The sequence below is a fragment of the Gavia stellata genome, chromosome 2 (genome assembly GCF_030936135.1).
Source record: "Gavia stellata isolate bGavSte3 chromosome 2, bGavSte3.hap2, whole genome shotgun sequence".
Taxonomy (NCBI): domain Eukaryota; kingdom Metazoa; phylum Chordata; class Aves; order Gaviiformes; family Gaviidae; genus Gavia; species Gavia stellata.
The window spans coordinates 72,505,114-72,530,618 of NC_082595.1; the positions used below are offsets into that span (position 1 = coordinate 72,505,114).

Here is a 25,505-nt window from a genome sequence, read left to right on the forward strand (position 1 = left end):
GGAAGGGAGGAAGGAAGGGAGGAAGGGAGGAAGGAAGGGAGGAAGGGAGGAAGGAAGGAAGGAAGGAAGGAAGGAAGGAAGGAAGGAAGGAAGGGAGGGAGGAAGGGAGGGAGGGAGGGAGGAAGGAAGGAAGGAAGGGAGGAAGGAAGGAAGGAAGGGAGGGAGGGAGGAAGGGAAGAAGGAAGGGAGGAAGGAAGGGAGGGAGGGAGGAAGGAAGGAAGGAAGGTAGGAAGGAAGGAAGGAAGGAAGGAAGGGAGGAAGGAAGGGAGGAAGGGAGGAAGGAAGGGAGGAAGGGAGGAAGGAAGGAAGGAAGGAAGGAAGGAAGGAAGGAAGGAAGGGAGGGAGGAAGGGAGGGAGGGAGGGAGGAAGGAAGGAAGGAAGGGAGGAAGGAAGGAAGGAAGGAAGGAAGGAAGGAAGGAAGGAAGGAAGGAAGGAAGGGAGGAAGGGAGGAAGGGAGGAAGGAAGGGAGGAAGGGAGGAAGGAAGGGAGGAAGGAAGGGAGGGAGGAAGGAAGGGAGGAAGGAATGGAGGAAGGGAGGAAGGAAGGGAGGAAGGGAGGGAGGGAGGGAGGGAGGGAGGGAGGGAGGAAGGGAGGGAGGAAATCTACTCTGTAACCAGTAGGTGAATTATACTTGCATTTACAAGTGACACTTGAAAAGAAAGATTCTACACTGTGTTCTGATCCTTCCATTTTTCTTCCTATTAATGTGTTTTCCTTCACATTGGAAAAGTGTAGCGATACAATTCACATTTCAAGCAACACAGTGAATCAGTCAGCCAGAGACAGATAGATACAGTTCTTTCTCTGCTAAGGTCTGATATATCACTGCTTGATGAACCAATCTTGCCAAACACAAGTCAAAATTTTAAGACAACACTGAAGGGTACGGTAAGTCCTTTCCAGGATTTGCAAGGAAGTTTTATCACAAGGGTTTAAAATTAGGAATAAAACCCACCAAAGTTGGTGGCATGGAGCTGCTGTAAGTGATGCCTGAATACAGCCCTGCCATGACATGCTTTATGGAAACCATGAGCAAGAAAACCTTTGAAAATAAGACACTAAATTTTAACTTTTGAAACTTTAGAGGTGTATGGGCTTTCTTTTGCCACACTGTCCCCTCTCCAGTTAAAATCTTGAATAAAAAGACAAGAAAAAAGAAAGAAAGTTTGGGGGGACCACAGTCATGGACCATTATTCATTTTATTTGTTCTGAATGAAGAGATAGAGAGATGGAGTTTCAACTCTGTAGAAGAAGTTGGATTTTTCATTATTTAAAGTGTTGAAACATAAATTTCACACTCTTTAGAATGAAATACAATATGAAGAATCTATCCAGTTTGGACCAGCATTCGCCCCAGGCAGAGGCAGAGGAGAACTTCCCCAGATGCATGCATCGTGCGATATTTTGTATGAGTCAGGAGGCAAGGGAATAAGAAAGGTCTCCAGCAAAGAGAAGAGGCAATGACAAAGCACCCAAAAGCACTTTTAAGTGCAGTTTAATGGACTGCCCTCTTTATAAACTAACCTCCCATTCTGCTCAGTTGTGCAGCGATCAAAGACCCCATCCCAGATCCATTTGCTCAGCCAAAGGAAACGCAGACCTACGTCTCCCAGGAAAGCACCTCAGCTACCAGGCTAGGGATTAATGTGCAGGATTTCTCCCACACTCCACCCTCTCTACTCAAGTTGTACCACTGTGTAGAAACCTGAGAGATTCCTGGGGTACGGCATAAGGGGAATCAGGGGCCTGCCCTTATGCAGCCTCACAGCTAAAAGGCTAAAAGTGGTGAAACAGACTGCTAAGAGGCTATGAGTGGTGAAACAGCCATCCGTGCTGCTTCTGTTATTTTAGCATACAATTGTTTAATGTAAAACACAGACACAGGCATCCCCTTCAAACTGAACAGGATTTAGGGTTGTGTTCCCACTAGCACCTTTGTACATCCAGGCCAACGAATCTTGAATTCTTCTCTGAATAGTGGCTGTGCTCCAACAGCTGTTCCTAGTGAAGTCAAAATGGGTGGAGGACATGAAGATGGATGAAGCAGTAAATGAAGCTGGGAGAATTATATGGAACAATCAGGAACATATAGGAACAACTCTTATCCTTATGCAACTTAACAAGGCCAAATGAGAAGTTGGTTCAGGAACAAGGAATGCAGTTTGTATCTACTAAACGAGGAACTGTGTTTTATGAAGATGCAACCCTGCAAAGGAATTAGGATGTAGGAATAGCAAGCAGCTAAACACAGCCATCAGTGTCATAGGGCATATATGGTTCTTGGCTGAACAGATAATGCTGAAAAATTAGAAGCTGTCAAAAAGAGTCAGAAAAAGTATCCAAACATGAGAGAGAACAGCTTCTGAGAAAACCTTTAAAAGCTTAGTCATAAAAGAAGACTGAAAAATGATTGATTAGTATGTGTTGGTGAAGAAAAAATTTTCCATGAAGAAAAAATGTGAAGCACTAAAAGACTGCTAATTTTAGCAGAACCAAAAACCAGTGGCTGAAAGATGAAGCCAGATGTGTTCATATTTTGAATGAGGAGCAATTCTTATTTAGCACAGAAGGCAATAAACCTCTGGAACAAATTGCCAATGGAAGCGCTGGACTTTCAGTCTTTCAGTGTCCCCAGAGCAAGGCGGGGTGCTTTTCTCACAGGTATTGTTTAAACACAGACCTCAGTTGAGTTACCAGCCTCAGCACGAGAGTAATAGACAGACAGGGAAGAGCCTCTTACAGACACAAGATCAGACCAGATGATCCGGTGCGTCCTTCTGGATGCATGCTCTGTGAACATACGAACTTAAGGTCTTGAAAGCTTTCCTAGAAAATCACGTCTTCCCCTGAGATTAGCAAGTGCAGCACATGGGCATCCTTGATAAAATCAGTGCTTCAACAATAAAAATAAGAGATTAAATTATACATAACTTGCCTCTACCTTATTCAAAGGGAGCTGGCATTTTGACTTCCACTGGCTGAGAACCTGCTGTGAATACCACTTGGACCAGGAAGACTGATGACATTTTGAAAGAACTACATCATTCACCTGATGAACTTTTTATGAGACAAGGAATTTACCTTTATCCATTTATCTACAAAGATAAAAGTGTGCAAGCTTTAAAAGTGAAAAACAGGTAAAAAACCTGACTGCCTTTTCAGGACCATTTACAATGAAGTAAATACACACACTAATCTACCAGTTTATAAGGTTTGTCTCTCAGCATCTTGCCCCATTAAATTCCTCAGTGGCCTTCTCTTTCTCCTTTTTCAGTTGTTTGGATGAAGTCTTAGCCCCATATCAGTCTATGGCCAAACTTAACAGCAGAGAATGGAGTAAGTCTTTCAGCCTCTGTTTTGCCTTTAAAATGCCTTCCAGATAATCTGCTTGGGTATGTTCCCCAGCTTTGCTTAACCAGCCCTGCCAACCCTGACATCTTTGGCTGGTCCTCTGCTCCCCAACTCTTCCATCTCTTCTGTGTGAGTGTATTACAGGAACAAGCCTGCACCCTGCTCTGTCTTCAGGTGCCTCCCAGGGTCTCATAATCCCAGTCTCCTTCCCCATGTTCCTCATGATTCCTGTCTGGCTTTCCATCAAGCCAGGTCTGCCCCTCGGTGAAGAACCTGCTCACTGGCATCTCTCTTTTCACAGTATCTGCTCCTTCTCCCCACTTCCATCAGGTTTCTAGGCATAGCCTCTTTGTCCCACTAATCTCAGGATACTGCTTAACTTCCCTTCTCTTCTCTAGCACTCCCAGTCTCTGCTCCCTTCCCAGTTTCCCCTCTCCCAGCCCACTCTCACCAGTCCCTCTCAAAATACTTGCCCAGCCTGTCATAATCTTCTTGCTCTTTTCTACTTCTCCTCCATCATCTCCAAGTCACAGTGTCATTCCCTTCCCATTCAGTCTTAGTCTTACCACACTAAGGAGAGTAGACTGGGAGGGGGGAAAATGGGACAGGAGCAGAAACTAGGAATGCGAGAGAAATGCTCAGGATGGGATTAGCAACCTATTTTTCCATTGAGTGGGTCCCCAGAAAAAATAAAACATCCAACTGCACTTTCTGCATACCCAGAAAGAAAGATAGTAGCCTGAGGATCACATATTCAGCATGGAAAATTTCTGCCTAAAGACTAAAATTTGGCAGTTATAAGCAACAGAAAATTGGATCATTGCAAATATCAAGAGATCTTAATTAACAATTTGCCATTATTCTAGGTATAATACAACATAATGTTATCCCAAAATAGTAACTGCTTCATCTGCACGACAACTTCATACTATTATTTAATTCTTATGTTGTGATAAGATGTGATACCCTCAATAACAATCAGGGCATCGTTTTATAAGACTTCATAGGCACATATGCTATAAAACCATCACTTTGGGAAAGGACTTACAGTCCAAAATGAAGATTTAATCGGCTCGAGTCTTCCCATTTTGCCCAGTAACTTTCTGATTATAAGAACATGAGGATAGAGTACAAAATACATGTAGGTTAAGTAATTTTAAATATCCAATTATCCATATCCAGCCATGCTGGATTTGTGGTTTAATTGCTTCAGACGTGCAAGCTTTTTTCCAGTTATCTTTTCACAGCCCACAAACACAATTTCCTGTTAAAGTAGCATTGTCCTGAAAATTCACCATAATGAATTTTCCAGTCTGAGCACTGTGACCCAGTTCTAAGGCAAAAGTTTTTCTATACAGCTAAGTAAAAAACTTAGTAAATCATAAGTGAACAATATTGGCCTAACATAACGAGATTCTCATAATGAAGCAGAAGCTGAATGCTCAGCTCCTGAAAAATCCATCTCTACACTTTACTGATAAACAACTGGAAACCACAGAGCTCTATTTCCAAAGCCCATATAAAATGCTGTACATTTGACTTAACATTTAGCTGTAGCTTTCTGATTCATAAAATCATAAATCAAATTATTTGCCTATTTTCTCCCTGTAATAGCTGCACAATGCTGAAAATTTGCCACCAATCATGGAGCGCTGAATTGGTTTTCAACTAGCATTTCTTTCATTTTTATTTTATAGAGCATCAGGTTAAAAATTACCCATATTTCTCTCTCTGGTATGCATAGCAGCAAAGAAAGAAAAAACATGAGTACTTATTATATTGTTAAGTGTGTTTGACTAAATGAAGTTATAAAAAAATAATGAAAATCTCTGCAATTCACCATAAAAATTTCATTTCCAAAAAGAGCCAGTAAAGCTGTCAAAGAAAAAAAAAATCTTTTCTGTGGTATATACTATTAGACTATACATAGATGAAACTGCACATACATCAAGACCTAAATAACTATATAAATGCATCCTAAATTTCCTGAGACAGATGGTGGATCATATAGAGACAAGATATGCATTCCAAAAAGATTTTTCTTCAAGAAGAATAAGAAAGGGAAGGTGAAAGAATAGTGGGGAAATGTTTAAAATACTGTTAAATTAAAACAAACCCCACAAGATTATACTGCAATATTAGACAAAGCAAAGAAAATGAAAGCAAGGGATGACACAGTCATTTTGGCCCTGATTCAGGAAATTGCTTAAACACATGTATGAGGACATCTTAGTTCAGGAAAGAATGTAAGTACAAGCTTAAATTTAAGCATGATGAGATTTTCACCTTCACTCTGGCCCCTGTATCCTGGATCCAGCAGCTGGAGTAGTGGGAGGAGGTACTAGAAGTCCTCTGTACAGCAAAGGCAGGTGAAAAGGTCTCCTGGCAGATGAACTGAGCTTGATCACCCTCCAAGATGTGGTGTAGGAGGGCATCTGAATGAGGGCAAAGCTATGAGCTCCCAGAGTGCTGGGATTTCTGTACAGATCACACTTTATAGAGCGGGCTAGGGAGGCTGCCTAACCTGCATTGGCTGAAAGCTCTTGTAGGCAGCACAAACTCCCGAGATCATGAAGATATTTTTATGTGACCCCTGTTGCTTCTCCTTCTAGTCCTTCTGTGCTTCTCCCCTTAGAAATGCAGCACGTTCTCACTTCAAGAGCTTAAATACCACTGGCTTAAACAGGAGTTGGGCACATGCCTAAGGTCTGAGAATAAGAACACTTTCGTACCTTGGGGTGATCAGTAAAGATAATGTTTCCACTGCAGTCAGCAAGAAGAAGGAGATAGAAATGCTGTACTTAAATCTGTGGAAAAGGAGAAACTCTTGTTGGTTCTCTTCATTAACCCACTACCAGCAAGTAACACTAAAAACATTCGTTACATTTCTCAAGCACTGCAGATAAGAGGAGTCACATCAAGTACGGTTACATATCCTAGATGGTGAATACCTCTTGCCAGAAATGTTCAAGCAGATTGTAACATGTTCTTTATCTCTTTGAACATACTCAAGTTAAAACACTTATTTCTGGATATCCTTTATCTGTCATGGCTGTCCACCCTGTTACCAAACTAATAAGTGTATTATCCAGATTGTGGGATCAAAAGTCAGGGAAGGTTGCTATGGGTTGTGCTAAGATAATCATTTTGCACTTCGTCTGTGTTATATACCACATCTAGTACAAAAAGCAATTCATTCAAGTTTATATTTAGGGTGACAGAATGATAATATAGTGGTTGTGTGATGGCTGCTTGGACAAAGTAATCTTAATTTCAGGAATTTCCTCACTTCTTGGCGTTTCTTATTGCAGCTTCAACAACAGAACAGCCTGTTTACCCTATCTGTTGAGAAAGCAAGGCACTCTTCTGTATTTTACGCTACAGTTTTTGCATCAATTTTTCTACTGATTTTTTTCTATTTTGTAGGTATCTTTAAGGAGTTATGAGAGAAAAAAAAGCAGAAGATAATCATATTTTACAAAATATAAGCCAATAAAGGACACCCTAAGGACTCCCACACTCACCAGTAAGGATTAGTTCATCTGTTTCTGAATTTCATTTTCTGAACTACTCTGCTTATGTATCTATTACTTTTTGCTGGATTTGCCAGCAGACCATGGAAATTTAAAACCCTCAAAATATCAACCCAAATAAGACTGGAGGCTCTTTGCAAATGTTATTAAAATACAAAATGGTTGTATAATAGTATACCTCTGCATCATTATGGAAAAGAATATTCTAGTTCCCTCTCTTTCTTTCAGTTATGCTACACCCTAATTACAACATGAAAGCAAGAGTTCAAATGTCGATCACAGAACTGATGGCAGGGCTTCATATTTACCATACTTTCAGTGGAAGCATTTTCCTGAGTAATAACAACTGGATTTGGTCTATTTTTAAGAAGACCAGCATTCCTGACCTAATCCCAGACTCACAACAATACGCTGTCTTTGATTGCACGGGACCAAAAATTCACCTTGAACATGTAAGCTCGTTTTGTGAACTGCAAAATTGTTATTGTCTGCTTTTTCCTTCTCCATGCATTTTCTTCTTAATGTTGCAAGACTTTTAGGTTTGTCCACCAAATGATATAAAATAACATAGCTAATGATAGTGTTACCAAAAATACCATTTCCTTTTTAAAAAAAGATATTTTTACAGAATTAAGTGCACATCATTTTTGAATATGATGTTTTATTTGCAAAAATGTAAATGATCTTTTCACTAAACAGCAAACAAAATGATGTATCTCTGAAAAATATGATAATGCTTTTTTAAGGATGTGCAGATGGTGCAGTTAGAACATCTGCAGCAACAGAGGATCTGAAGAGAGAACAGGAATTCTTTGAGAGGATGAGTTACTACCTCAAATCTATTTTTTTGCCATTTTTTCACAATGTTCTTTACTGAGAAGCGTTCTCTACCCTGGAGTGCTCAATATTTGGCCTCTTTTCAGAGCTTCTACTATACTCAAGAGAAAATCTTAATCCTAAAATCTATTAAAGATTTTAATCAATCCACAGTCCATTTTTTAACATGTCACCAGCTCAGGTTTTTTTATTTTCATCAAACAATATTTATTTACACAAACAGAAAGCACCTTCATAAACAAGATAGTCATGCAATGGAGGAGGGTTAGAGAAGGTCAGCAAGGATGGTCAGAGGTATGGTACGGTTTCAGGATGAAGAATCACTAAGTAATCTTGCACTTTTCAGTCCAGAAAGAAAATAACCAGGGAATATGTTAGAGGTCTAAAAGACAGCCCCTTTCAGGGAGAGGATAGTGCGGATTGACAGCTCACTGCCTTTTCAGGAAGTAAGGTGTGACAAATGAAGCCAGCAGGAAGTGGGTTCAGGCTGGACAAAAGATGTGGTCACGTTGTGGATCTCCTTGCCATAGGATGTTTTATGTGACAGAAGCTTACACAGGTACAAGGGGACATTGAACAAAGCCAAGGAAAAGAAATCCATTCAAGATTGCTAACTGCTTAGGAATTGCATCTAGTTTAGAAAACCTGCAAAAGCCTGGAAGCTGGAGGAATACATGTGGAAAACATCATACAAGACTTGTCTTGCTTTTGTACTCTTCCCTAGACATCCTTTTTTTGTCCATTGATTTCATTACAGAGGTAGATGAATCCTTGTTATGACCCTATGGGGCTACTCTTTTGTTCACATATTTTGGTCCCCTTGATGGCAGAAATGGTTACGTGTGCAAACGTGCAGGTAAAAATGTAATGAAACCTAGGAAGCAACATTTAATGATCTTTCCTACCACTACCCACCTTCCATGTGTCAAGAAGAAACTGGATTATAGTGATTACATAGTAGGTGCTGTGCTTGAAGATCATCAAGGAGACAAGGAGCACTTTACAAAAAATGGGCTCTGCCTAGACTATAAGCCTAGTTTCATCTAGTCTAGATTAACATCTTCACAAAATTAAGACATGTTAAATATATCATTTTCAACACCCTCACAAAAATCTGGCTTTTGTTCTCCAGTTCAGGGGTGCTCAGACTATTAAACTACTTGGGGAATGATGTCCACCTTAAAATAGAAGTATTTTTACCCATTTCACTTAAAGTTCAGTAATCCAAGACAGTGAATGAACTGTAAAAAGTACTTCTTAAAACCAGTATTTCAAACATGTTTTAATCTTCTTTATATCATATTTCTATGTAATCCTTTTTTTTTTTTCTATTTCTGTTCATTATGCAAGTCCTGGAAGGACTTATGTACTTCATCCTCTGTGAGTGAGAGCTCTGCCACTTCTTATATTATGGCTAATGCAGATGGTGAGAACACTGTAGCTGCGGGTGCAGACTCCCATTCTTCAAAAGGCCAATGCGGACCCCCCTGAGAGGGGAGCTATTTATTCCATGTTACACAGTGATCTTTTGTTGGCCAGCTTCTTGTCTTGGCTGTCTTGCCCAGATTTTGATTCCCAAATAGATTTTACAACAGCCCTGAAACAGAAAAAATAATTAAACAAAAACATACCTTTAAGTAGGTTTACATAAATTGCCCTGAATTATTCCCCTCCCATCCACAATCACTGTAACTGTAACTATGCACAGTACTTCTTTCCAATCTCCAGAAGCTTGTTCCTGTTTTCGCTACTGGCAACACAAATATTAAACTACAGAGAAACTTAAATAGTTCAGCCCAGGTCATGTTTGTCATCAGTAATACCGTACTTTGATCAACTAAAACATAAATCACATCGTATGCTGTCCACCTACCAGCGAAGAATCATAAAGATCATGGCAAAGATCATACCGACAGTCACAATGATTCCAGTTACCAGGCAAAAGACCAGAATGGCATCTGTTGTTGTTCTCCTTGATTGCCCTGTTTCTATTCTTGATTTTTTTGTTCGCATTTCTGAAGAAAAGAAATACATGGTCATTATTATGTTCAAATTTTCAAATGAATCAGGAATTTAATCTGATGGACAGGAGTGAAAAGGAGCAGGGCTTGATTATTTACTCTCTGACATCTTTCTCAACCTTCAGGCCTTTACTGTATCAGCAAAATTTAGAATAGTAGCATTTTATACCTTGTTTGCAAAGGCATATCTAACCAAGGAAGATGCAAAGAAATGGAGATCAAGGCATGTGGAGTGGGATATATGTCACTTAACAGCCATGAAACACAAAGCAGTGCAATTCCTGAAGACAAGGAAAAAATTGAAGTGGGAAAAGTATCTATTTGGTACATGTTAAGAATGACTAACATAACAGTATTTTTGCTTTAAGAAATGCTTTAATGTAAGATTTCAAGACATGTCCACGTAAGATACGTGAACGATAAAGACAGAAGAATTACCACAGGCTGTCTGCCACTGGAGGCAGGCTGACTTCTTTGTTCTGTGCCTGGTACCAGGTGGTCCATCACCCAGGGCTGAGGCACCAAGGTACCATGGTGCTACAGAAGAATTCTAACAATGGTAATTGCTGCAATAATGCTGATAATAATGAAGCCAAAAGAGAGTATGCTAACAAAAGACCAGATTCAAGGACTTAAGTGCTGCTTTTCAGTTCCCTGTCTCTATCTAGGTCTGCAAAGCCTTTATTTAAAGCAAATAATCACTGAGCATGGAAAGGAGCTGTTCTGCGTGGCCCAGAAATGCATAGCAAGGAGCAGCTGCATGAAGCTGAGAAGTGAAAAACGTAGCAAGGATATCAGGTAACATACTTTGTAATGCTGCAGCCTGTTCAACCATGGAATGTACACCTAAGGAAACTGAGGGCCCTGCCATTACTTAGGCTGTTTCTCTAAGACCAGACATACCAGTTAGGAGATGATTCTAACAAACAACCCAGGAAGAGCGGAAAATGGTGAAGATGGTAAACCAACTTCCCCCATCCATTTTTTGACACTGGATAAAGAAACGTCTGGAAACCAAACCCAGTCACCTTGTTCTGAAATTTAATTGACCTTATTTGTTCAGCCACATTCAACCAAATCAATGAACCATTAGGCATCTTCCCAGATCCCTCCAGCTTTGACAATTTTACACAAGCCAACCCTAATTTCTCTTTCATTTTCCCTCATATAGTTTCTAAAACTATAAGGTGTTATCTCGTTGCTGACTGCAATGCAAAATTCATGTTCACACTGGTAGGAATTCTGTGTAGCAGAATGACTGCAGAAAAACCATTTCTATTCTATTTCTATTTCTATTTCATTTCTACTTCTATATAAGGTGCTGTGCCACTGTCATCACTGTAGTATCTAAGCAACTCTTCCATCACATCATTTGAGTTTCATTCTCCTGCATCGCAGAATTTTCATTTTGATATTCTTAAACCACAGCTGATGTATAGGATTCTCCCAATCTTTCTGCAAGATACAGAACAGGTAAGAATGGTGAACTGGCTGAGAATATCATACATACCAAGCCTGAATATTGGGGTTTTCATATAGTGTAGAGCTAACTTCTTTTGGACTAATTCACTTCACTGACTGGACTGTGTCTTTTTAGAATTACATGCAGTTGTGGGGCAGGGAGGTTAATGAAAATTATCTTTGATTTTGCTATTTCATTAATGTAATACATTTTCCCCTTGGCAAGATGTGAATTTAGAGCTGTAAGAATACTTCTGTTTACAGGCTGTAACAGGAGCCTGCTGAAGAGAAAAGCAAGTTTTATGTTATCCACTGCTAATCTACTCAAGTTTTCTTCCTAGGCAAGAAATTCTTCCAACTGTCAAGAACCAGAAATGCCCAAGAGACAACCTGATAATACAGAGGGCATGCCTTCCAAGTAAACACACGTGTTTAAAATGCAAGCAGGAAGCAGACAGAAAAGCAGCTTCCCAATAAGCTGGTTTACAATGAGCAAAGACTGATTCACATCAGGTGCACTTTTAAACCCCTGACTGCACTCCTGAAGTCCAGGCAACACTCCCAATTAGTCAGTGAGAATTTTGCCACAGCCAGAATACGCCTTAAAACCATCTACAGCTTACAGTTGAGGTTACAAAGATGTATTTACACCAACTTTTAAAAAAAATCTACTTACCTTAGTAAAAGGAGGAAGATCAATTATTTTTTTGAAACATGCAAAGTCTAGTTCAATGATTTTCAACTTAAAGTCTACAGCCCACTGTGGGTCTGTGGACTACTTCACTATAGAGAGCGATGGAAAAAAACACTATCATATATATTCCACAATTACATTGTAAAAAAATTCCTAAAATTGTGTGCACTCCACTAGAAATTTTCTAGGGTTCTACAACAAAAAAGAGATTCATAACATACCTGACAGTTTCAAGCAGATTGCCTCCAACCCTATCAAAAGCTGGGCATTCTCACTTTACCTGTCCATTATTTATACACATATTTACTACAAAAGGAATGCACTTAAATGAAATGCAAGGGTGGGATACTGCAGTTAGATTGTAGGCACTGTTGGATCTAAACTGTGAAGATTCATTTATTTGTGCAAGTCAGAACAATGCAGGAAGGAAGGAAAAGAAGGAATGCTCAGATTTAATTCTTACCTTCCACCACTGCTAGCTGATTTGAGGCCAGCCCTGTGGAAGAAACCCCAGAGCGGTACTGGTCATAGTGCATGGAAGCCTCAAATGGTCCAAGCACCATACACTCCCTCCACCCCAGATCCTATCTGCTATGCCAATGGGGGGACAACAGGCTGGATTAAAGGAAACAAAAGTGTCATCTATGTGGCCATTACCAGCTGCTAAGAAGCTTGACAGCTTTTTTATGTTCTTTCTGCCATCAGAACAATATACTTAGGCTGAGCCACCCTGCAGGACCTGGATCAAGGACCTTAGAAATTTACTGCTTTCTTATTTGGGCCCAGAGAGATACATCACATACCTCTCTCACACCATGCACCAGAGCAAGATAGCTCTAAAACAGAGAGCACATTCTCTGCTGTGATGTGGCCCAGCAACTATATTTGCATATTTGTATACATACCAGAGTTTAACAAAGCTGCTTTGATTTCTATGCAGTGCGGTGCATCTCTGGACTGTCCTCTGCCTTCATGGAACCCTCTCCCCTTTAATTTGCTTAAATCCAAATACATTCAGAAGCATCTGTTGCCACTGCTAGCATTTCCCTTCAGAAAATATCAGCAATACAAATTCTATCTCTGCATTCTATTCAGTCATTTCTTCAATAAGAAACAGATTCATAATCATGTAAATCATATACATCAAGAAAGTGGAACACCTGCATTTTCAGCACCATTTCTGTCCAAAGGAAACCCACTGCTTCTGCCAGCAGCACTGTTCCTCTTCATCCTCCTCTTCCCCTGGGTTTTTCATTGAGCTGGAGTTCCTCCTAGACCATGAATTTGACTGTACAGCAGTGCTCCATCTACAAGCAGACACCTGACCAATTGTTTATACAGTCCAGCAGCCAACAGGAGTTCTTTCCACCGCTTTTCAGATCCAGAAAGTATGTATCAGTTTGGCAGAGGGGAGTGAGATTCTGCCTCTGCAGGCTGGGAGTTTGGGGGCTTTTTTTCTGTAATATAATGGTGATGCATAGCTTTTTTGTTTTCCTTCCAGATTATCTATAAGCCTTTTTCTATGTATTAAAAATGCATGGATATATGCTAATGGGAGAGCAGGATTACATACACACAGAAGAGATCCACACTGTTAATCTTGGGTACTGGGATTCCCCATTTCATTTCTGTGAAAATGCAAGGACATCATGGCCATGCTGATTACCCATCTGTACAGTAGCTGGTTACAGAGATTTGACTTTTCTCTCTCAAGGAAGCTCTGGCGCTGAAGTCATCAGCAGGAAATGAACTGAAGAGAGATGGGGGCTAGAACGGCCTCTGAGACACAGAAATGCTATTGCCTCCATCTTCTCCACAGAAGTGCCACTAGACACACACCCCCCAACTCGCTCTCTCGCTCATGAGAAGCGTGGAGCTTGGGGCACAGCTGGGATCTCAGTAGGCTGACACCCTTCACATAGCATCCTAATGAGGATTATACTCTGCTCTCGCATTCCTCCCTTGCAAAGTCCTCCCTCCTCACAGGACTATTATTAGTAAATATGAATAAACCGCCTTCCCCTCCAAAGTCTTCACAAAACACCGAACAACAAAATGGGCAGGAGTGTGAAACAGCACCCTTCAGTGTATTTCAGGGTAGTGATTTAGTAAGAAGGACATAAAGAAATGTCAGTTATTATAAGATGGGATTTTCCTTGCAGAGATCCCAATAATTTTTAATGAAGATAAAATACTTCTTTTTTCTGTGTTATGTTTCTCTTGCTATAAAAGACAAAGAGAACCCATTGGTCTGAACGGTTCTGAAAACAAAAGGAAGCGCCAAATTACTAAAGACCACTCACTTATGCAAAAAGGTCATTAGGACTGTTCATCAAAAGGTCACTGAGAAGCTCAGTGATCACTGGCAACAGACACATGGAAGTTTTCCATGCATAGCTTTAAAATTAAGAGAGGTTGTGGAGTCTCCTTCTCTGGAGATACTCAAAACTCTCCTGGACACATTCCTCTGCAACCTGCTCTAGGTGAACCTGCTCTGGTGGGGGGGTTGGACTAGATGATCTCCAGAGGTCCCTTCCAACCCCTATCATTCTGTGGTTCTGTGATTCTGTGACATGCTCCCAGAGAACAGAGCAGCTCTGCAAAACACAAGGCAGCAGCTAAGAAAATCTACATCCAAACACAAGGACTCTTGCCGCGTCCACTGATGCTGTCAGAAGGATCTTTCTCATTTCCTCCTGATCCTGTTGGAAAAGTAAATGGCATCTTCTGATGTCGCAAGACTTCTGACTATCCACAGAGAGCAAAACTAGATCTATATGATGAAAGTCCTGGTACATTCTCAACGAAAACTTCAGCTGGTAACTTCTTCCATGTACCTAATTAAGAGTTAATAATTTATAAAGTCCAAACAATGGCAATCCTGGGGAAGAAAAGCCCAGAAACATCTCTGTACAAAGCCAAAGGATGCTGATCTGGCGCTAGGCAGAACAACCCATTCCTTTTAAGCTACTTAATAAACCTTACAGCTTGTCTTCCCCAGATTTCTGTATAGCCATAAATATTTTCTGAACCAATAAATCTCAATCCTTCTAAGAAGTTCTCAGTGGGTATGTCTGTTGGGCGGGTTTCATCTGACCACTTTTCACCAAGACTACTCAGTCACAGCTTAAACACAAGTGTGTGAGTCCTCCTATTGATGACTCACCGACTCAAGTCAATGGGACCATTTGCATCCTTAAGCCTAAAATAGATTATGTGCTCTGCTAATTCAGGTCTCAAAAAGGAAGCTTCCTCTGTACAAAAACGAATGTAGAGACTGAATAGTGGGAGAAGGAAAAAAAAAGCTTTGGGTGTTTTGTGACTACCAGATGGATTTAGAAAAGGAATAAACAAATTCCATGTTACTGTACAATGGCAGAAAGGACCTCAATAGAGATAGAGGAAATAACCTATCCTCCTGAAGAGAGAGGGAAAAAAGCAGGATTCCCAGACCAGTTTTACCTAGGTGAACAACATGGAGGGGAAAAATATGGGAGGAGTTATCTCCTCCAAGGAGAAATCCAAGGATTTCTTTCTTTCTAGTCTGCCATAATTTTGCATAAGACTTGAATCTACATTATTTCAGGAAGAACTTTAAATTTTGATGAGCAAGGCACTTTAACCCTTTCTGTGATTAGGAAAGATGGAGTTTCTGCACTGCTGTTCTCATGGTTTGAGAAAATCAACACATTGCTACCTTTCCTGATGAAGTCAGCAAAAAACCCATTAGCAGAGGACGTGAGAAAGATAGTACTGGGCAACCTGTTTTATGATGTATTCTTTTCAATGTTAAACTTTGCTAAATCCATTGTGTATAAGCAAATTCCAGATGGCTGCTAAAAGAAAAAACCCCAAAAGGTTGTTTTCCTGCTTCAGTATTGAAGTGGAAAGGAGATTTAACTGCAGAACCCATGCTGATGGTGCTACGTGGCTTTGTGAGGCAAAAAGAAGTCTACGTTAACCAACCTGGGTACAGTAAAAAATAAGGAGGTAATAGGAAAACTTCCTTATTTTAGCTTGAATTTTTACAAAGGGCAATGAAAATACTCATTCCTACCACAAGGAACCTCTTCATTCCCATTCTGTCATTTCCTTTTATATGTCTCCTTTCTTGGCCTGCATTTCATGACCATCATTACCACAGCACAAAAGCTCCTGCCTATATACTACTGGTGACATGCGATCTTAGGAAGATTGAGTGCTACATAAAAAACAGAAGGCCATATCACTAGAAGACTGTAAGCATCTCTGTGAGCTCACCAGTTGTTGCGTAGACTGTGTATTTTACAGAGGCAATTATATTTCCATTTTCTTGAGTTTCACACTGGAAAGTAACCGAATGGGTATCTCTGCAAACTTCCATAACAGCTGAATCATTGGGAAGAATGTGTGCTGTCTAGCCATATATAAAAGAAAAGGGGAAAAAAAAAAAAGCGTTTGTATTTTTTCAAATAGGTCTGCAAAGACGAGTTGCATTGTGTCAGACATACAGAAAAGTGCTTAGCCTACTCCAACAGCTTTCAACCTGTCAGGACTTCTTGGCCCCTGGGAAAATTCCTCCCATCTCTTCAGCACCTCCTACTTGAACAACTGGGAAGGGCAACGTGGTTGTGACTTGCTGATACATATGCACTCAACAGCCACTATGCCCCATTTTTCTGAAGTAATGGTAAACATTACTCTCTAAAATTTTTGTTTCCCTCACATAAACAGGAAATTAAAGTTGCATAAAGGAGCAAAGCCATGTGAGTCCTTGTATTACCAACTCGCCAGTGAGAAATCACGGCTTATTTGCATTACGACAGCAAAGGAAATAATCTGTCCAGAAGTCTGTACAATTCAGATAGAGCATGTGATAAATACATGCAGTATGCAACTTCTTTGCACAAAGTGGGGTTCAGTTACTCACCTTGTTTGGAATTAACATCTTCCAAACGTATTTAAATCGATTTTCAGGAGGTATATAAATACAAGGCATCTTCACGCAGGCAAGGCCCTCAGAAATGGGTATTCCCCCTATAGGAAGAATTTTTAATAGGTACATCATCAACTATATGAAACATCTCTGTATATATCATAAAGTTCATAATTCTTCAAACCACAGACCGTTTCTTGGAAATTATGCTTTCCCTTAAAACTACTTCATATACTTTTTGCTTGGTCTAATGTCTGGAACGAAGCACACAGCAAAGAAATGGTATTTTACAGGGACTTGAAATCAAGCGCATCAGTAAAGAAATGAGATCTGAAACATTACTGGATTGTTTAAAGGGTAATTGGAGGGTGGAATGCAATCACTTCATTCCACTTCCCACTAACATAGAATAAGGATGTTTCCTTCAAATCAACTTATTTGCTCTAGAATACTGTATCACAGTGTTCCACTTACATCCACAGTCTACTGGCCCCCGGCATTCCTCCACACGGACAATACATTTTGCTTCAGTCCCAGGGCATCCACTGGTTAACAGAACTTCTCGAATGCCAATCCCTTTGGGTGAAAAAAGAAAAAACTTTTACTCTGCATGTCTTCATTTCCTTCAAACTCTGTTTTTGCTTTCTCTTTCTTTATCCTGGATATGATGTATCTACCGAATACCAGGCAAAACAGATCTTCTCAGAGTGCCTGCTAAAGCTATCCCATGTTGGTAGCTAAGATTTCAAGACAACATCTACTTCTGTCAGACTCTGCACCACAGGGAGCCAGATTCTTAGAATCATCATGTGTCAGAAAAAGAATTCAAAATTAATTCAAAACTTTTCTTACAGAAAAAGAATTTGAAATGAAACTAATGTATGTTCCGCAAAACAGTTAATTCACTTTAAATATCAAAGCATTCAGGCTCCTGGCCTTTAAATGCTCAAATCAGATGGCACAGAGAATCCTGTACAGACTGCCAACCCAGTCTGCCTCCAGTCTTGTGACTATCTTCAATTCCCACCAAGGCCAACAGAACTGGAAGGCACTAAAAACCTCCTGGCACTGGGACTGGGGAGTCTGAAGTTACCTAACAGTGACCAACAATAAGTGATACAGGAATACCACCAACAGCCTCCAAAATGAAGCCTTGCAGAGCATGGAGGCTGGTGGTCAGTAGCATAGGGCTTCTCATGAGAAACAGGTGAAATCAAGTGTTGACCACCAGGACTCCACCTGCAACATGGAGGGCCCTACTGGAGACAAAGAGAAGGAGATAACCGATCACAAATGTGTACAGTTAAGGAAAATTCCCACACAATGTTCAAGGAAGCAAAAAAAAGGTTCACTCTCACTATCAGGATTTCAATGGAAACATCCTCATTTTAACAATTACGAACAAATTCAAAACAAGTGCTATGATTGTTTTTGCCAAACAGTGTGTACACAGTTTATTGGAATGACATAGCTTGTGGGGGAGGCAGGAATAATATGTTTAAGCCCAGTAAACAGTGAAGGTTTTGCCATTTTTCCAGAAGCATTTTGTTTACTAATGGGCATGGAAAGAAGAGAGTTAAACCCGCCTTGCCGTATAACAATAAATGGGAAATTGGTTTGAATATTGCATTTATGATGCATCCGCCTTCCTTAAATGTGTATTATATAAACCAATGGATTTCAGAATGTTTCAGAGATGTCATGTAAATCGTGAAACAGTACTTCAAATGACAGAGGGAGACAACACCACTTACTGAAAATGACACAAAACAAGGATAGTTCTCTGCTCCAGAGAATGTCTCATCTCATGGATGCAGAAACAGAGGTGTAAATGGCAGTGAACTAACACTTTTATTAAAGGCATTCCTCTTTCTTCAGTGCCATGTAGTTTTTTTAGCTAACGAAAAAGACAGGAAACCTATGAAAACGCAAAAGGCTGGCTTGATAAAATACGGGTGCTAGGTCAACTGCAGTCACATTCATCAGGGAAAATCTCACCATGTCTTACCTTACGGGAATATTAAAATTCGGGAAGTATATCACACTCAAAGGGTTGATGAAAAAAGCTCTTTTAATTAGATCTGCAAGTTCTTTAGGTACTCCTCTGCCTCTTCCTTTTGGACAGCTTTTTCTTTCGTTCCCATGTTCCCTTTCCCCACTTCTTAGTAGCTACCAATGCTGATGAAATTAATCTATTGAGATGCTCTAACAAATGAAGTCTTAACTTCAACAAGTCATACAAGTTAAACTAACAGAAAACTGGCACAGTGAAGTAAAATAAATTACCTAAATGGAATTCACCCTAGAGAAATGTAAATTAATACACTGGGGGAGGGGTGGTGAAGAGGGATGACCCACAAAGAACTGAATACTTTGCAATAGGAAAACAGCAGTTATGAGAGAAATCTAGAGGTAAGAGTGGCCAAAACAATTAGACCACAAAGAGACTAAGGCAAAATTGAGGCAGGTATGACAAGACATCATTAACATATGCTGTAATTATGCTTTAATGCCTCTGTAAACCTGGACTATGACTAGAGGAGCAATGGATCTGAGTCACAACATTACAGGGGAAAAATTAAGAAAATGGAGTCAGTTGAGAAAGCAAGAAATACAAAGATAGATGAATCTAGGGAATAGGAAAGACTATGAAGGAGACAAAGAGCTTACAGCTTTACTGGAAGAACCAAGAAGCTACCTTTCAGCCTTACAACAGACAAGCATGCCATGCATTGAACAGCCCAGACTAGAATGAAGCTACAAACGTGATCTGAACTCCAGACATGAGATGATGCCTTTTTCTTTTTTTGTTAGAGCTTCCCTTTCCTGATTCTTCAGTAAGATTATATAATCTTCAGAATTAAAGGGGTTAAACATTTTGCATTGGGTCTGTGCATTGTATTTGTAGCTGGAAAGGTGTTGATAACACACTGATGTTTCGGCTATTGCTAAGCAGTGCTCCCACAGCACCAAGGCTGTCTCTTCACATCCCCCCCAAAGACCAGTAGGCTGGGGGTGGGCAAGAGGCTGGAAGGGGACACAGCTGACCCAACCTGACCAAAGGGATATTCCATACCATATCATGTCTTGCTCAGCAATAAAAGCTAAGAGAAAGGCGGGGGGGGGGCGGGATTTTTATTAAGGCGTTTTTCTTCTGAAGCAATCACTATGTGGACTGAGGCCCTACTTCCCAGAAAGGGGCTGAACATCATCTGCTGATGGGAAATAGAGAATAATTTTGTTTGTGTTTCCTTTGCTTCCGTGCTCAGCCGTTGCTTTTCTTTATTAAACTGCCTTTATTAAACTGCCATGACTTTTTCATCTTATTTTCTCCCCCTGTCCCCCTGAGGAGGGGAGTGATAGAGTGGCTTGGTGGGCACCTAGTGTCCAGCCAAGGTCAACACACAACATTAACTCTGAGGGACCACAGATAAAACTGAGACAAAATTTAGTGAAAATCCCTGGAAATAAGGAACATTTGAGACATCTGCTAGAGGGATGGGACATAAGGAGCAGTTTCTTGGTATCCACAAGATGCATGCATCAGAGCAAGTGAGGTTATTAAGGGGATATATATATATGGCATTGGTATACGGAACATATAAGCAGATTTGAAATTATGACGTGAAGAAAGAGAAATATTAAAGTATGTAAAAGCAAAAAGAATCTCCTAAACCCATAATGTCCTAATATGTGAAACAGGAGAGAATGGAGGACGTTCTATCATTGGAAATATGAAAAAGTGACCGGAAAAAATAAAAAGACATACTCTAGAAAACATCAGATTGATGGGGGCTAAAACTCGCCTCTCTTCCTTTTTTCTGTGGTCTTATGAGAAGCCGAATTTGTTCAGAAAAAAATTAATAGCATTTCTGATTCAAGACTGCTTCCTAAGCAATATAATTACCACCTCACGGCAGTTTCTATCATCACCCCAAACAGAGATGTCTTCTTAAGGCTCATCTCATTTTTCCTCTCTCCCTTCCTACTCCAGAATGATACCTCTCCTCTCCATTGCACAATTTATAAATTGTATAAATGTGGAATACAGAACAGGCTACTGCAGGCAAGCAATTTTTTGGCAATATTGTATGTGGGAAGACATCTGTGAGAAGCATCAGAAGATCTTTCATCTTCTGAACATCTCACAGATGTTCACAAATAGCGAAAATTGTTACTTTGGGGAAGGCAGCTCATGTGCCAATAAACGTAGGGAACTGGTTTAAAATAGGAGCTTGCAGGCTGTGAAATTAATAAAACAACAGATCTGACCTAAACTCCTAATGACAATCAGCCTGATTGTTTTTGTTAATTATAGTTATTGGCAATTGAAATCAATGAGAGGTGAAGGAGGGCAAGCAAATTACAACTGCAAAATTGCTACAGTTAGCACTTTTTTATTTTTTCAAAAACAAATGACAATATGTTTTATTCATTTGCTTTGCTACTTACCACACGTAACTGTGCATACTCCAAATTCTACTTCCGTGGACACAGTGGCATTCAGACCTGAACACAAAGTCTAAAGTTACATCTCTAATACAATGACAGGGGTGGAAATGCTCAATTAACAGGAAACTCACTCCTTGAAATCTTTACTACTTTTTAGTTGAAATGTGAAATTTGCCAACATTTTTGCTTTCACTAACTAGACCAGAAAAACAAGACATTTATGAAAATTTTGTCATAAAATCCAGTGTGAATAGCACTCATATTTAAACCTTAAGATGATTCTTTAAAAGGAAAAAATGTATTTTTCTTATAAACCAGCCTATGGTGTTAAATTAGCCTACTGAATGCTCTGGGAAGTGCAGTGTCTAGGTTCTATGCAAATTATAGGTCTTCCCTGAAAAGAGTTAAGAAAAATTTTCATTAAACAATATTCATTTAACTCATTTCCTTGTTCTTTCTGGCTAACGTACGCCTTCCCACATGATTTTTTCCCCATCACACTTCAAGGTCACGTTTAGACAGCCAGCACAAAGATGAGTCAACCAGGTACAGTATTTTAATTAGGCACTGGGGTTTTAATCACTGTGATTGGGTTCCTTCCATTTTTTAATGGTACTTTGAGGTTACAGAACGGGTTTCACAGAATGTACAAAAGGTTCTCATCTCCATCTGGGATTCGAGTCTGGATTATGTATTTTATTCCTAAGAGCATGCAATTTGAATGTTTGTTTATAAGGATACTGAGATACAGTAACTGTTTGATAGAGAAACTAACTTAGTGAAGCTCCTTTGGAAATTATTTATTAAATAAGCAATAGGTCTTTTCAATTCTTCCAAATGCAAAGAGAAAGTCACTATGACTGTTTTTACAAGTCTACACTGCCAGTCCCACCCACTCAGATTATTTTTTTCTGATAACAAATACTTACCAATGTAAAGTTTGCTTTCACTGTCTCTCAGTTTTTTATATTCAAGATTTATGTTTACAAAATGTTATTTCTGTGCAGCAATGCGAGTTTATATATCACTTCTTGCTACTAAATCTCTGAGTAACATTTACATTTTTCACACACTATCCAAAACTTTAAATTTCTCAGGTTGAAAGGAACGGATCCATTTCTCTTGCAGTCAGTGATATACAAATATAAAACCTTTATTCCTTCATTGTAAAGGATTTACACTACAGCAGCACGGTGCGTTCTCCAAAATGATACACTGATACTGAACTCTTTTTCCCAACATTACAAATGAGCCATCAAAATCTTATTCTTCCGTTATCTCTAACTGTCTCTACGGTTTTGACATTTACTTCAGCATATAAACTGTGCTCGTCAGAACAGTCTTGTAGTGTATGCACAACAATCCTTAAACAATAACTTAGCTATCCAGTTGAATGATAAAAAAATCCAACCTTAGCCAAAACATAAGGAAAGAAACGGTAAGACTAAAATCCTGTGAAAACAGAGACAACCTTTAAAACAGCTAGTGTATCCTCAAACTCTGTCTCTAATGAGCCTCTAAAAAATAACAACTTCTTTAGAAGACAGTCCCCACCACGGACATCCTATCGTGTTTCCCTTAGTTTCTTTTAAATTAATGGGGCAGTCATTCAGCAGTCTTGTCTAATGACAACTACCACAACACAGCAGAGAGGACGACAAGAACTTAAGGATCCTGTCTACAGTCTAAATACAGTCCTGTTTAAAAATACCTGTTTTCAACTTGATACGATGTGAGTTGTGCTTGTTTCCTTGCGCAGAATAAATGTAAATATGCAAAAATGAATGGGAGGGAGGGCTAGGACATGTTCAGATCATGTAAATTCTCAACTCAGTAGATTTCTGACGATTCATATCAGTTTACGGTGAGCCCCAAACCTCTACCCTGAAAGCAGGCATTACTGTAACTCAATTTTGAGGTGACAAGCTGAATGTAGCCACAGCAGGGTGTCATCATATCTGAAAGAGAAGCTGCCATTTCCCATCCAGACACAAATTTTTTAAAAAAAGAAGAAGAAAAAGCTTTAGAAACATGAAGAGACACAAAACTTCAGATATTACTAATAGAAGGTTGAGAGACTTTGCTAACCAGTGAAAGCAAACTTCTCCTAATTACAGGTGAAGATATCAACCATGGTACCCTTTCAGGATGCTTCTGGCTTCAGCAGCACCACAACATGCAACACAGCTCCATTCACAATGATGAACTGACTATAGCTCTAAATAAAAAAGATACTGTATTTTCTAAGTAGTAATACTCCAAATAAACCTTTAAACACATCTACATATTAAAAGCTGATCGGTTCTAAATTAACAGTTAATCAGGAATCACCAATCCTGATTTCTGATTTAATGATTTTTTTTAAAAAAGCGGCAAAAAGAAGCTTTAAGAGAAACAGGATGAGATTCATCAATAATCCTCTGGATAACACAACACTTTTTATAGGAATGTTATGAACCTTCCATGCCCGTATCACAATACAAAGTTTTGTATTCCTTCTTTTACTTGCATTTGCTCCATACATTTTAAATGAACCAAAATGTTAAGAAAGCTTCCGGCAAGAAACTACAGATCTTTCGACTTATGTAAGATGGCTGGTTCCAGTTGCATCAGGTTCAGATAAAAATATAGTGTCAGCCCTATGCAAAAAGAATTATGTATATAGCTTCCATTAGCATTAATAGGAGTTATATATGTAAATCCCACACATGCTGAGATAAGAATGTGCTAAGGAACTGCATTTACATTCCTGTCAGGGGGCTGCAATTAGTACCAGCGCAGCAAAGGCAGTCTGTATTCCTCTCTGCATTTGGAAGCCTTGTAAAACCTATGTAGAACAGAAATCTTTGCCATTATACACCATTTTAATTACAAGCCACATCACAGCATACATGCAGAATATTTTGACAAAGACCTAAAAAGCCCACAGAAGTCCTACTTAAAAAGTCAACAGAGAGCACGCAAAGTCACGGCTGTGAACCGTAGGGGAACTCGCTCACTCCCGAGCTGGGCGTCTCATTCTTGCCAAGTATTGTGGCTTTAATACTGAGGGGGTCCCGAAGGTCAAGGTGCAGAGAGGAGGGGGAGCAGCGCTGCTCCATCCCCAAAGTGACAGACACCACGAGGGGCAGCTAAGGGGACACGGGTTTCCCAGGATGGAAATCTTCCCATGGGCAATTGGCTTTGCACTTGACAACACATCAGCTGTGAACCTGTGCGGTTCGTTGCTCGACGACAGACGGAAGGGGTTTGCATGTATCCCACTCTCCGTAGCCCACACTTTTCGGCTACGAGAGTGACGAGCAGATCCGGAGCTTTCCCCGTCTCCCCAGCCTCCCCCTTTAGGAGGGCCCCTGTGATGCTGCATGGCTTAATAAAGCACTGAATACACTCTGACACCTTCCCACTGCATATGACACCCAGGAGAGATCGTTACATCCTGGCGGCGATGAAGCCTTGCTCAGAACGCACGACTGCGGGCAGCCCCGCACGTATCTGTTCTTCCACAGGAACCCGGGTCTCCCTGCACCCCGGCCGCGCACCCCCTGCCTCCAGAGGGGGAAGCCGGGCGGGAAGGGGGAAACTCCCCTCGGCGGGAGTGGGGACCGCCGGATCTGCGGGAGAAGCCGTAATGGAAGACGAGCAGGCAGCCGGCCGGGCTGGGAGGAGGCCAGCGCCCGCACCTCTCGAGAAAGGGCCGCGGCGCCAGACGGCGCGGCTCGGGCCGGAGGTGGCGGGGACGAGCGGCGCCCCTGCCCGCCACGGGCGCCCACACCACCCGGGGCCGCCTCACCCGGCTCGGCGCGCCCGCCCAGGGGCTCCGCCGCCTCCGCGCTGCTGCCGTTCACGGCGCCCGCCGCCAGCAAGGCCAGGAGCAGAGGCAGGAGCGCAGCCAGGCGCCCCGCCGCGCCGCCCGCCCGCAGCGCCATGCCGCCGCGCTCCGCGCCCGCCGCCCGGCAACCCCGGGCGCGTCACAACGGGCCCGGCCCGGCGGAGCTGCCGGCCCGGCCCCGCCCCGCCCCGGCGGAGCTCCCGCCTCCGGGCTGCCGTGCCCGCGCGGGCGGGCTGGTCCCGGGGCCCCGAGGTGGTAGGTTGAAGCGGACAAGCGGGGTAGGAGCGGTTTGCGGCCGCTTCGTTTGCCGTTCGCTGGTGGCGGGAATATTGCATTCGCGTGCTGGAGCGCAAGCCCCTCTTTCTAATGAAATGGGTGCCAAACTTTGTGGCGCCCAAACTTTGTGGT

At 41.0% G+C, this 25,505-nt stretch overlaps 1 protein-coding gene across 1 annotated transcript; it reads right to left on the reverse strand.

Annotated features, from left to right (window-relative positions):
- Positions 1–9,225: 9,225 nt before the first annotated feature.
- On the reverse strand, positions 9,226–25,194 carry SPACA1 (sperm acrosome associated 1). The gene is made up of 7 exons (XM_059831713.1): positions 25,059–25,194; positions 21,266–21,322; positions 17,288–17,389; positions 16,808–16,914; positions 16,159–16,294; positions 9,596–9,737; positions 9,226–9,319 (listed from the first exon to the last, which is right to left on the reverse strand). Exons 1-7 carry the CDS (start codon positions 25,192–25,194, stop codon positions 9,226–9,228), a joined length of 774 nt encoding a protein of 257 aa, XP_059687696.1.
- Between the last annotated feature and the right edge of the window lie 311 nt (positions 25,195–25,505).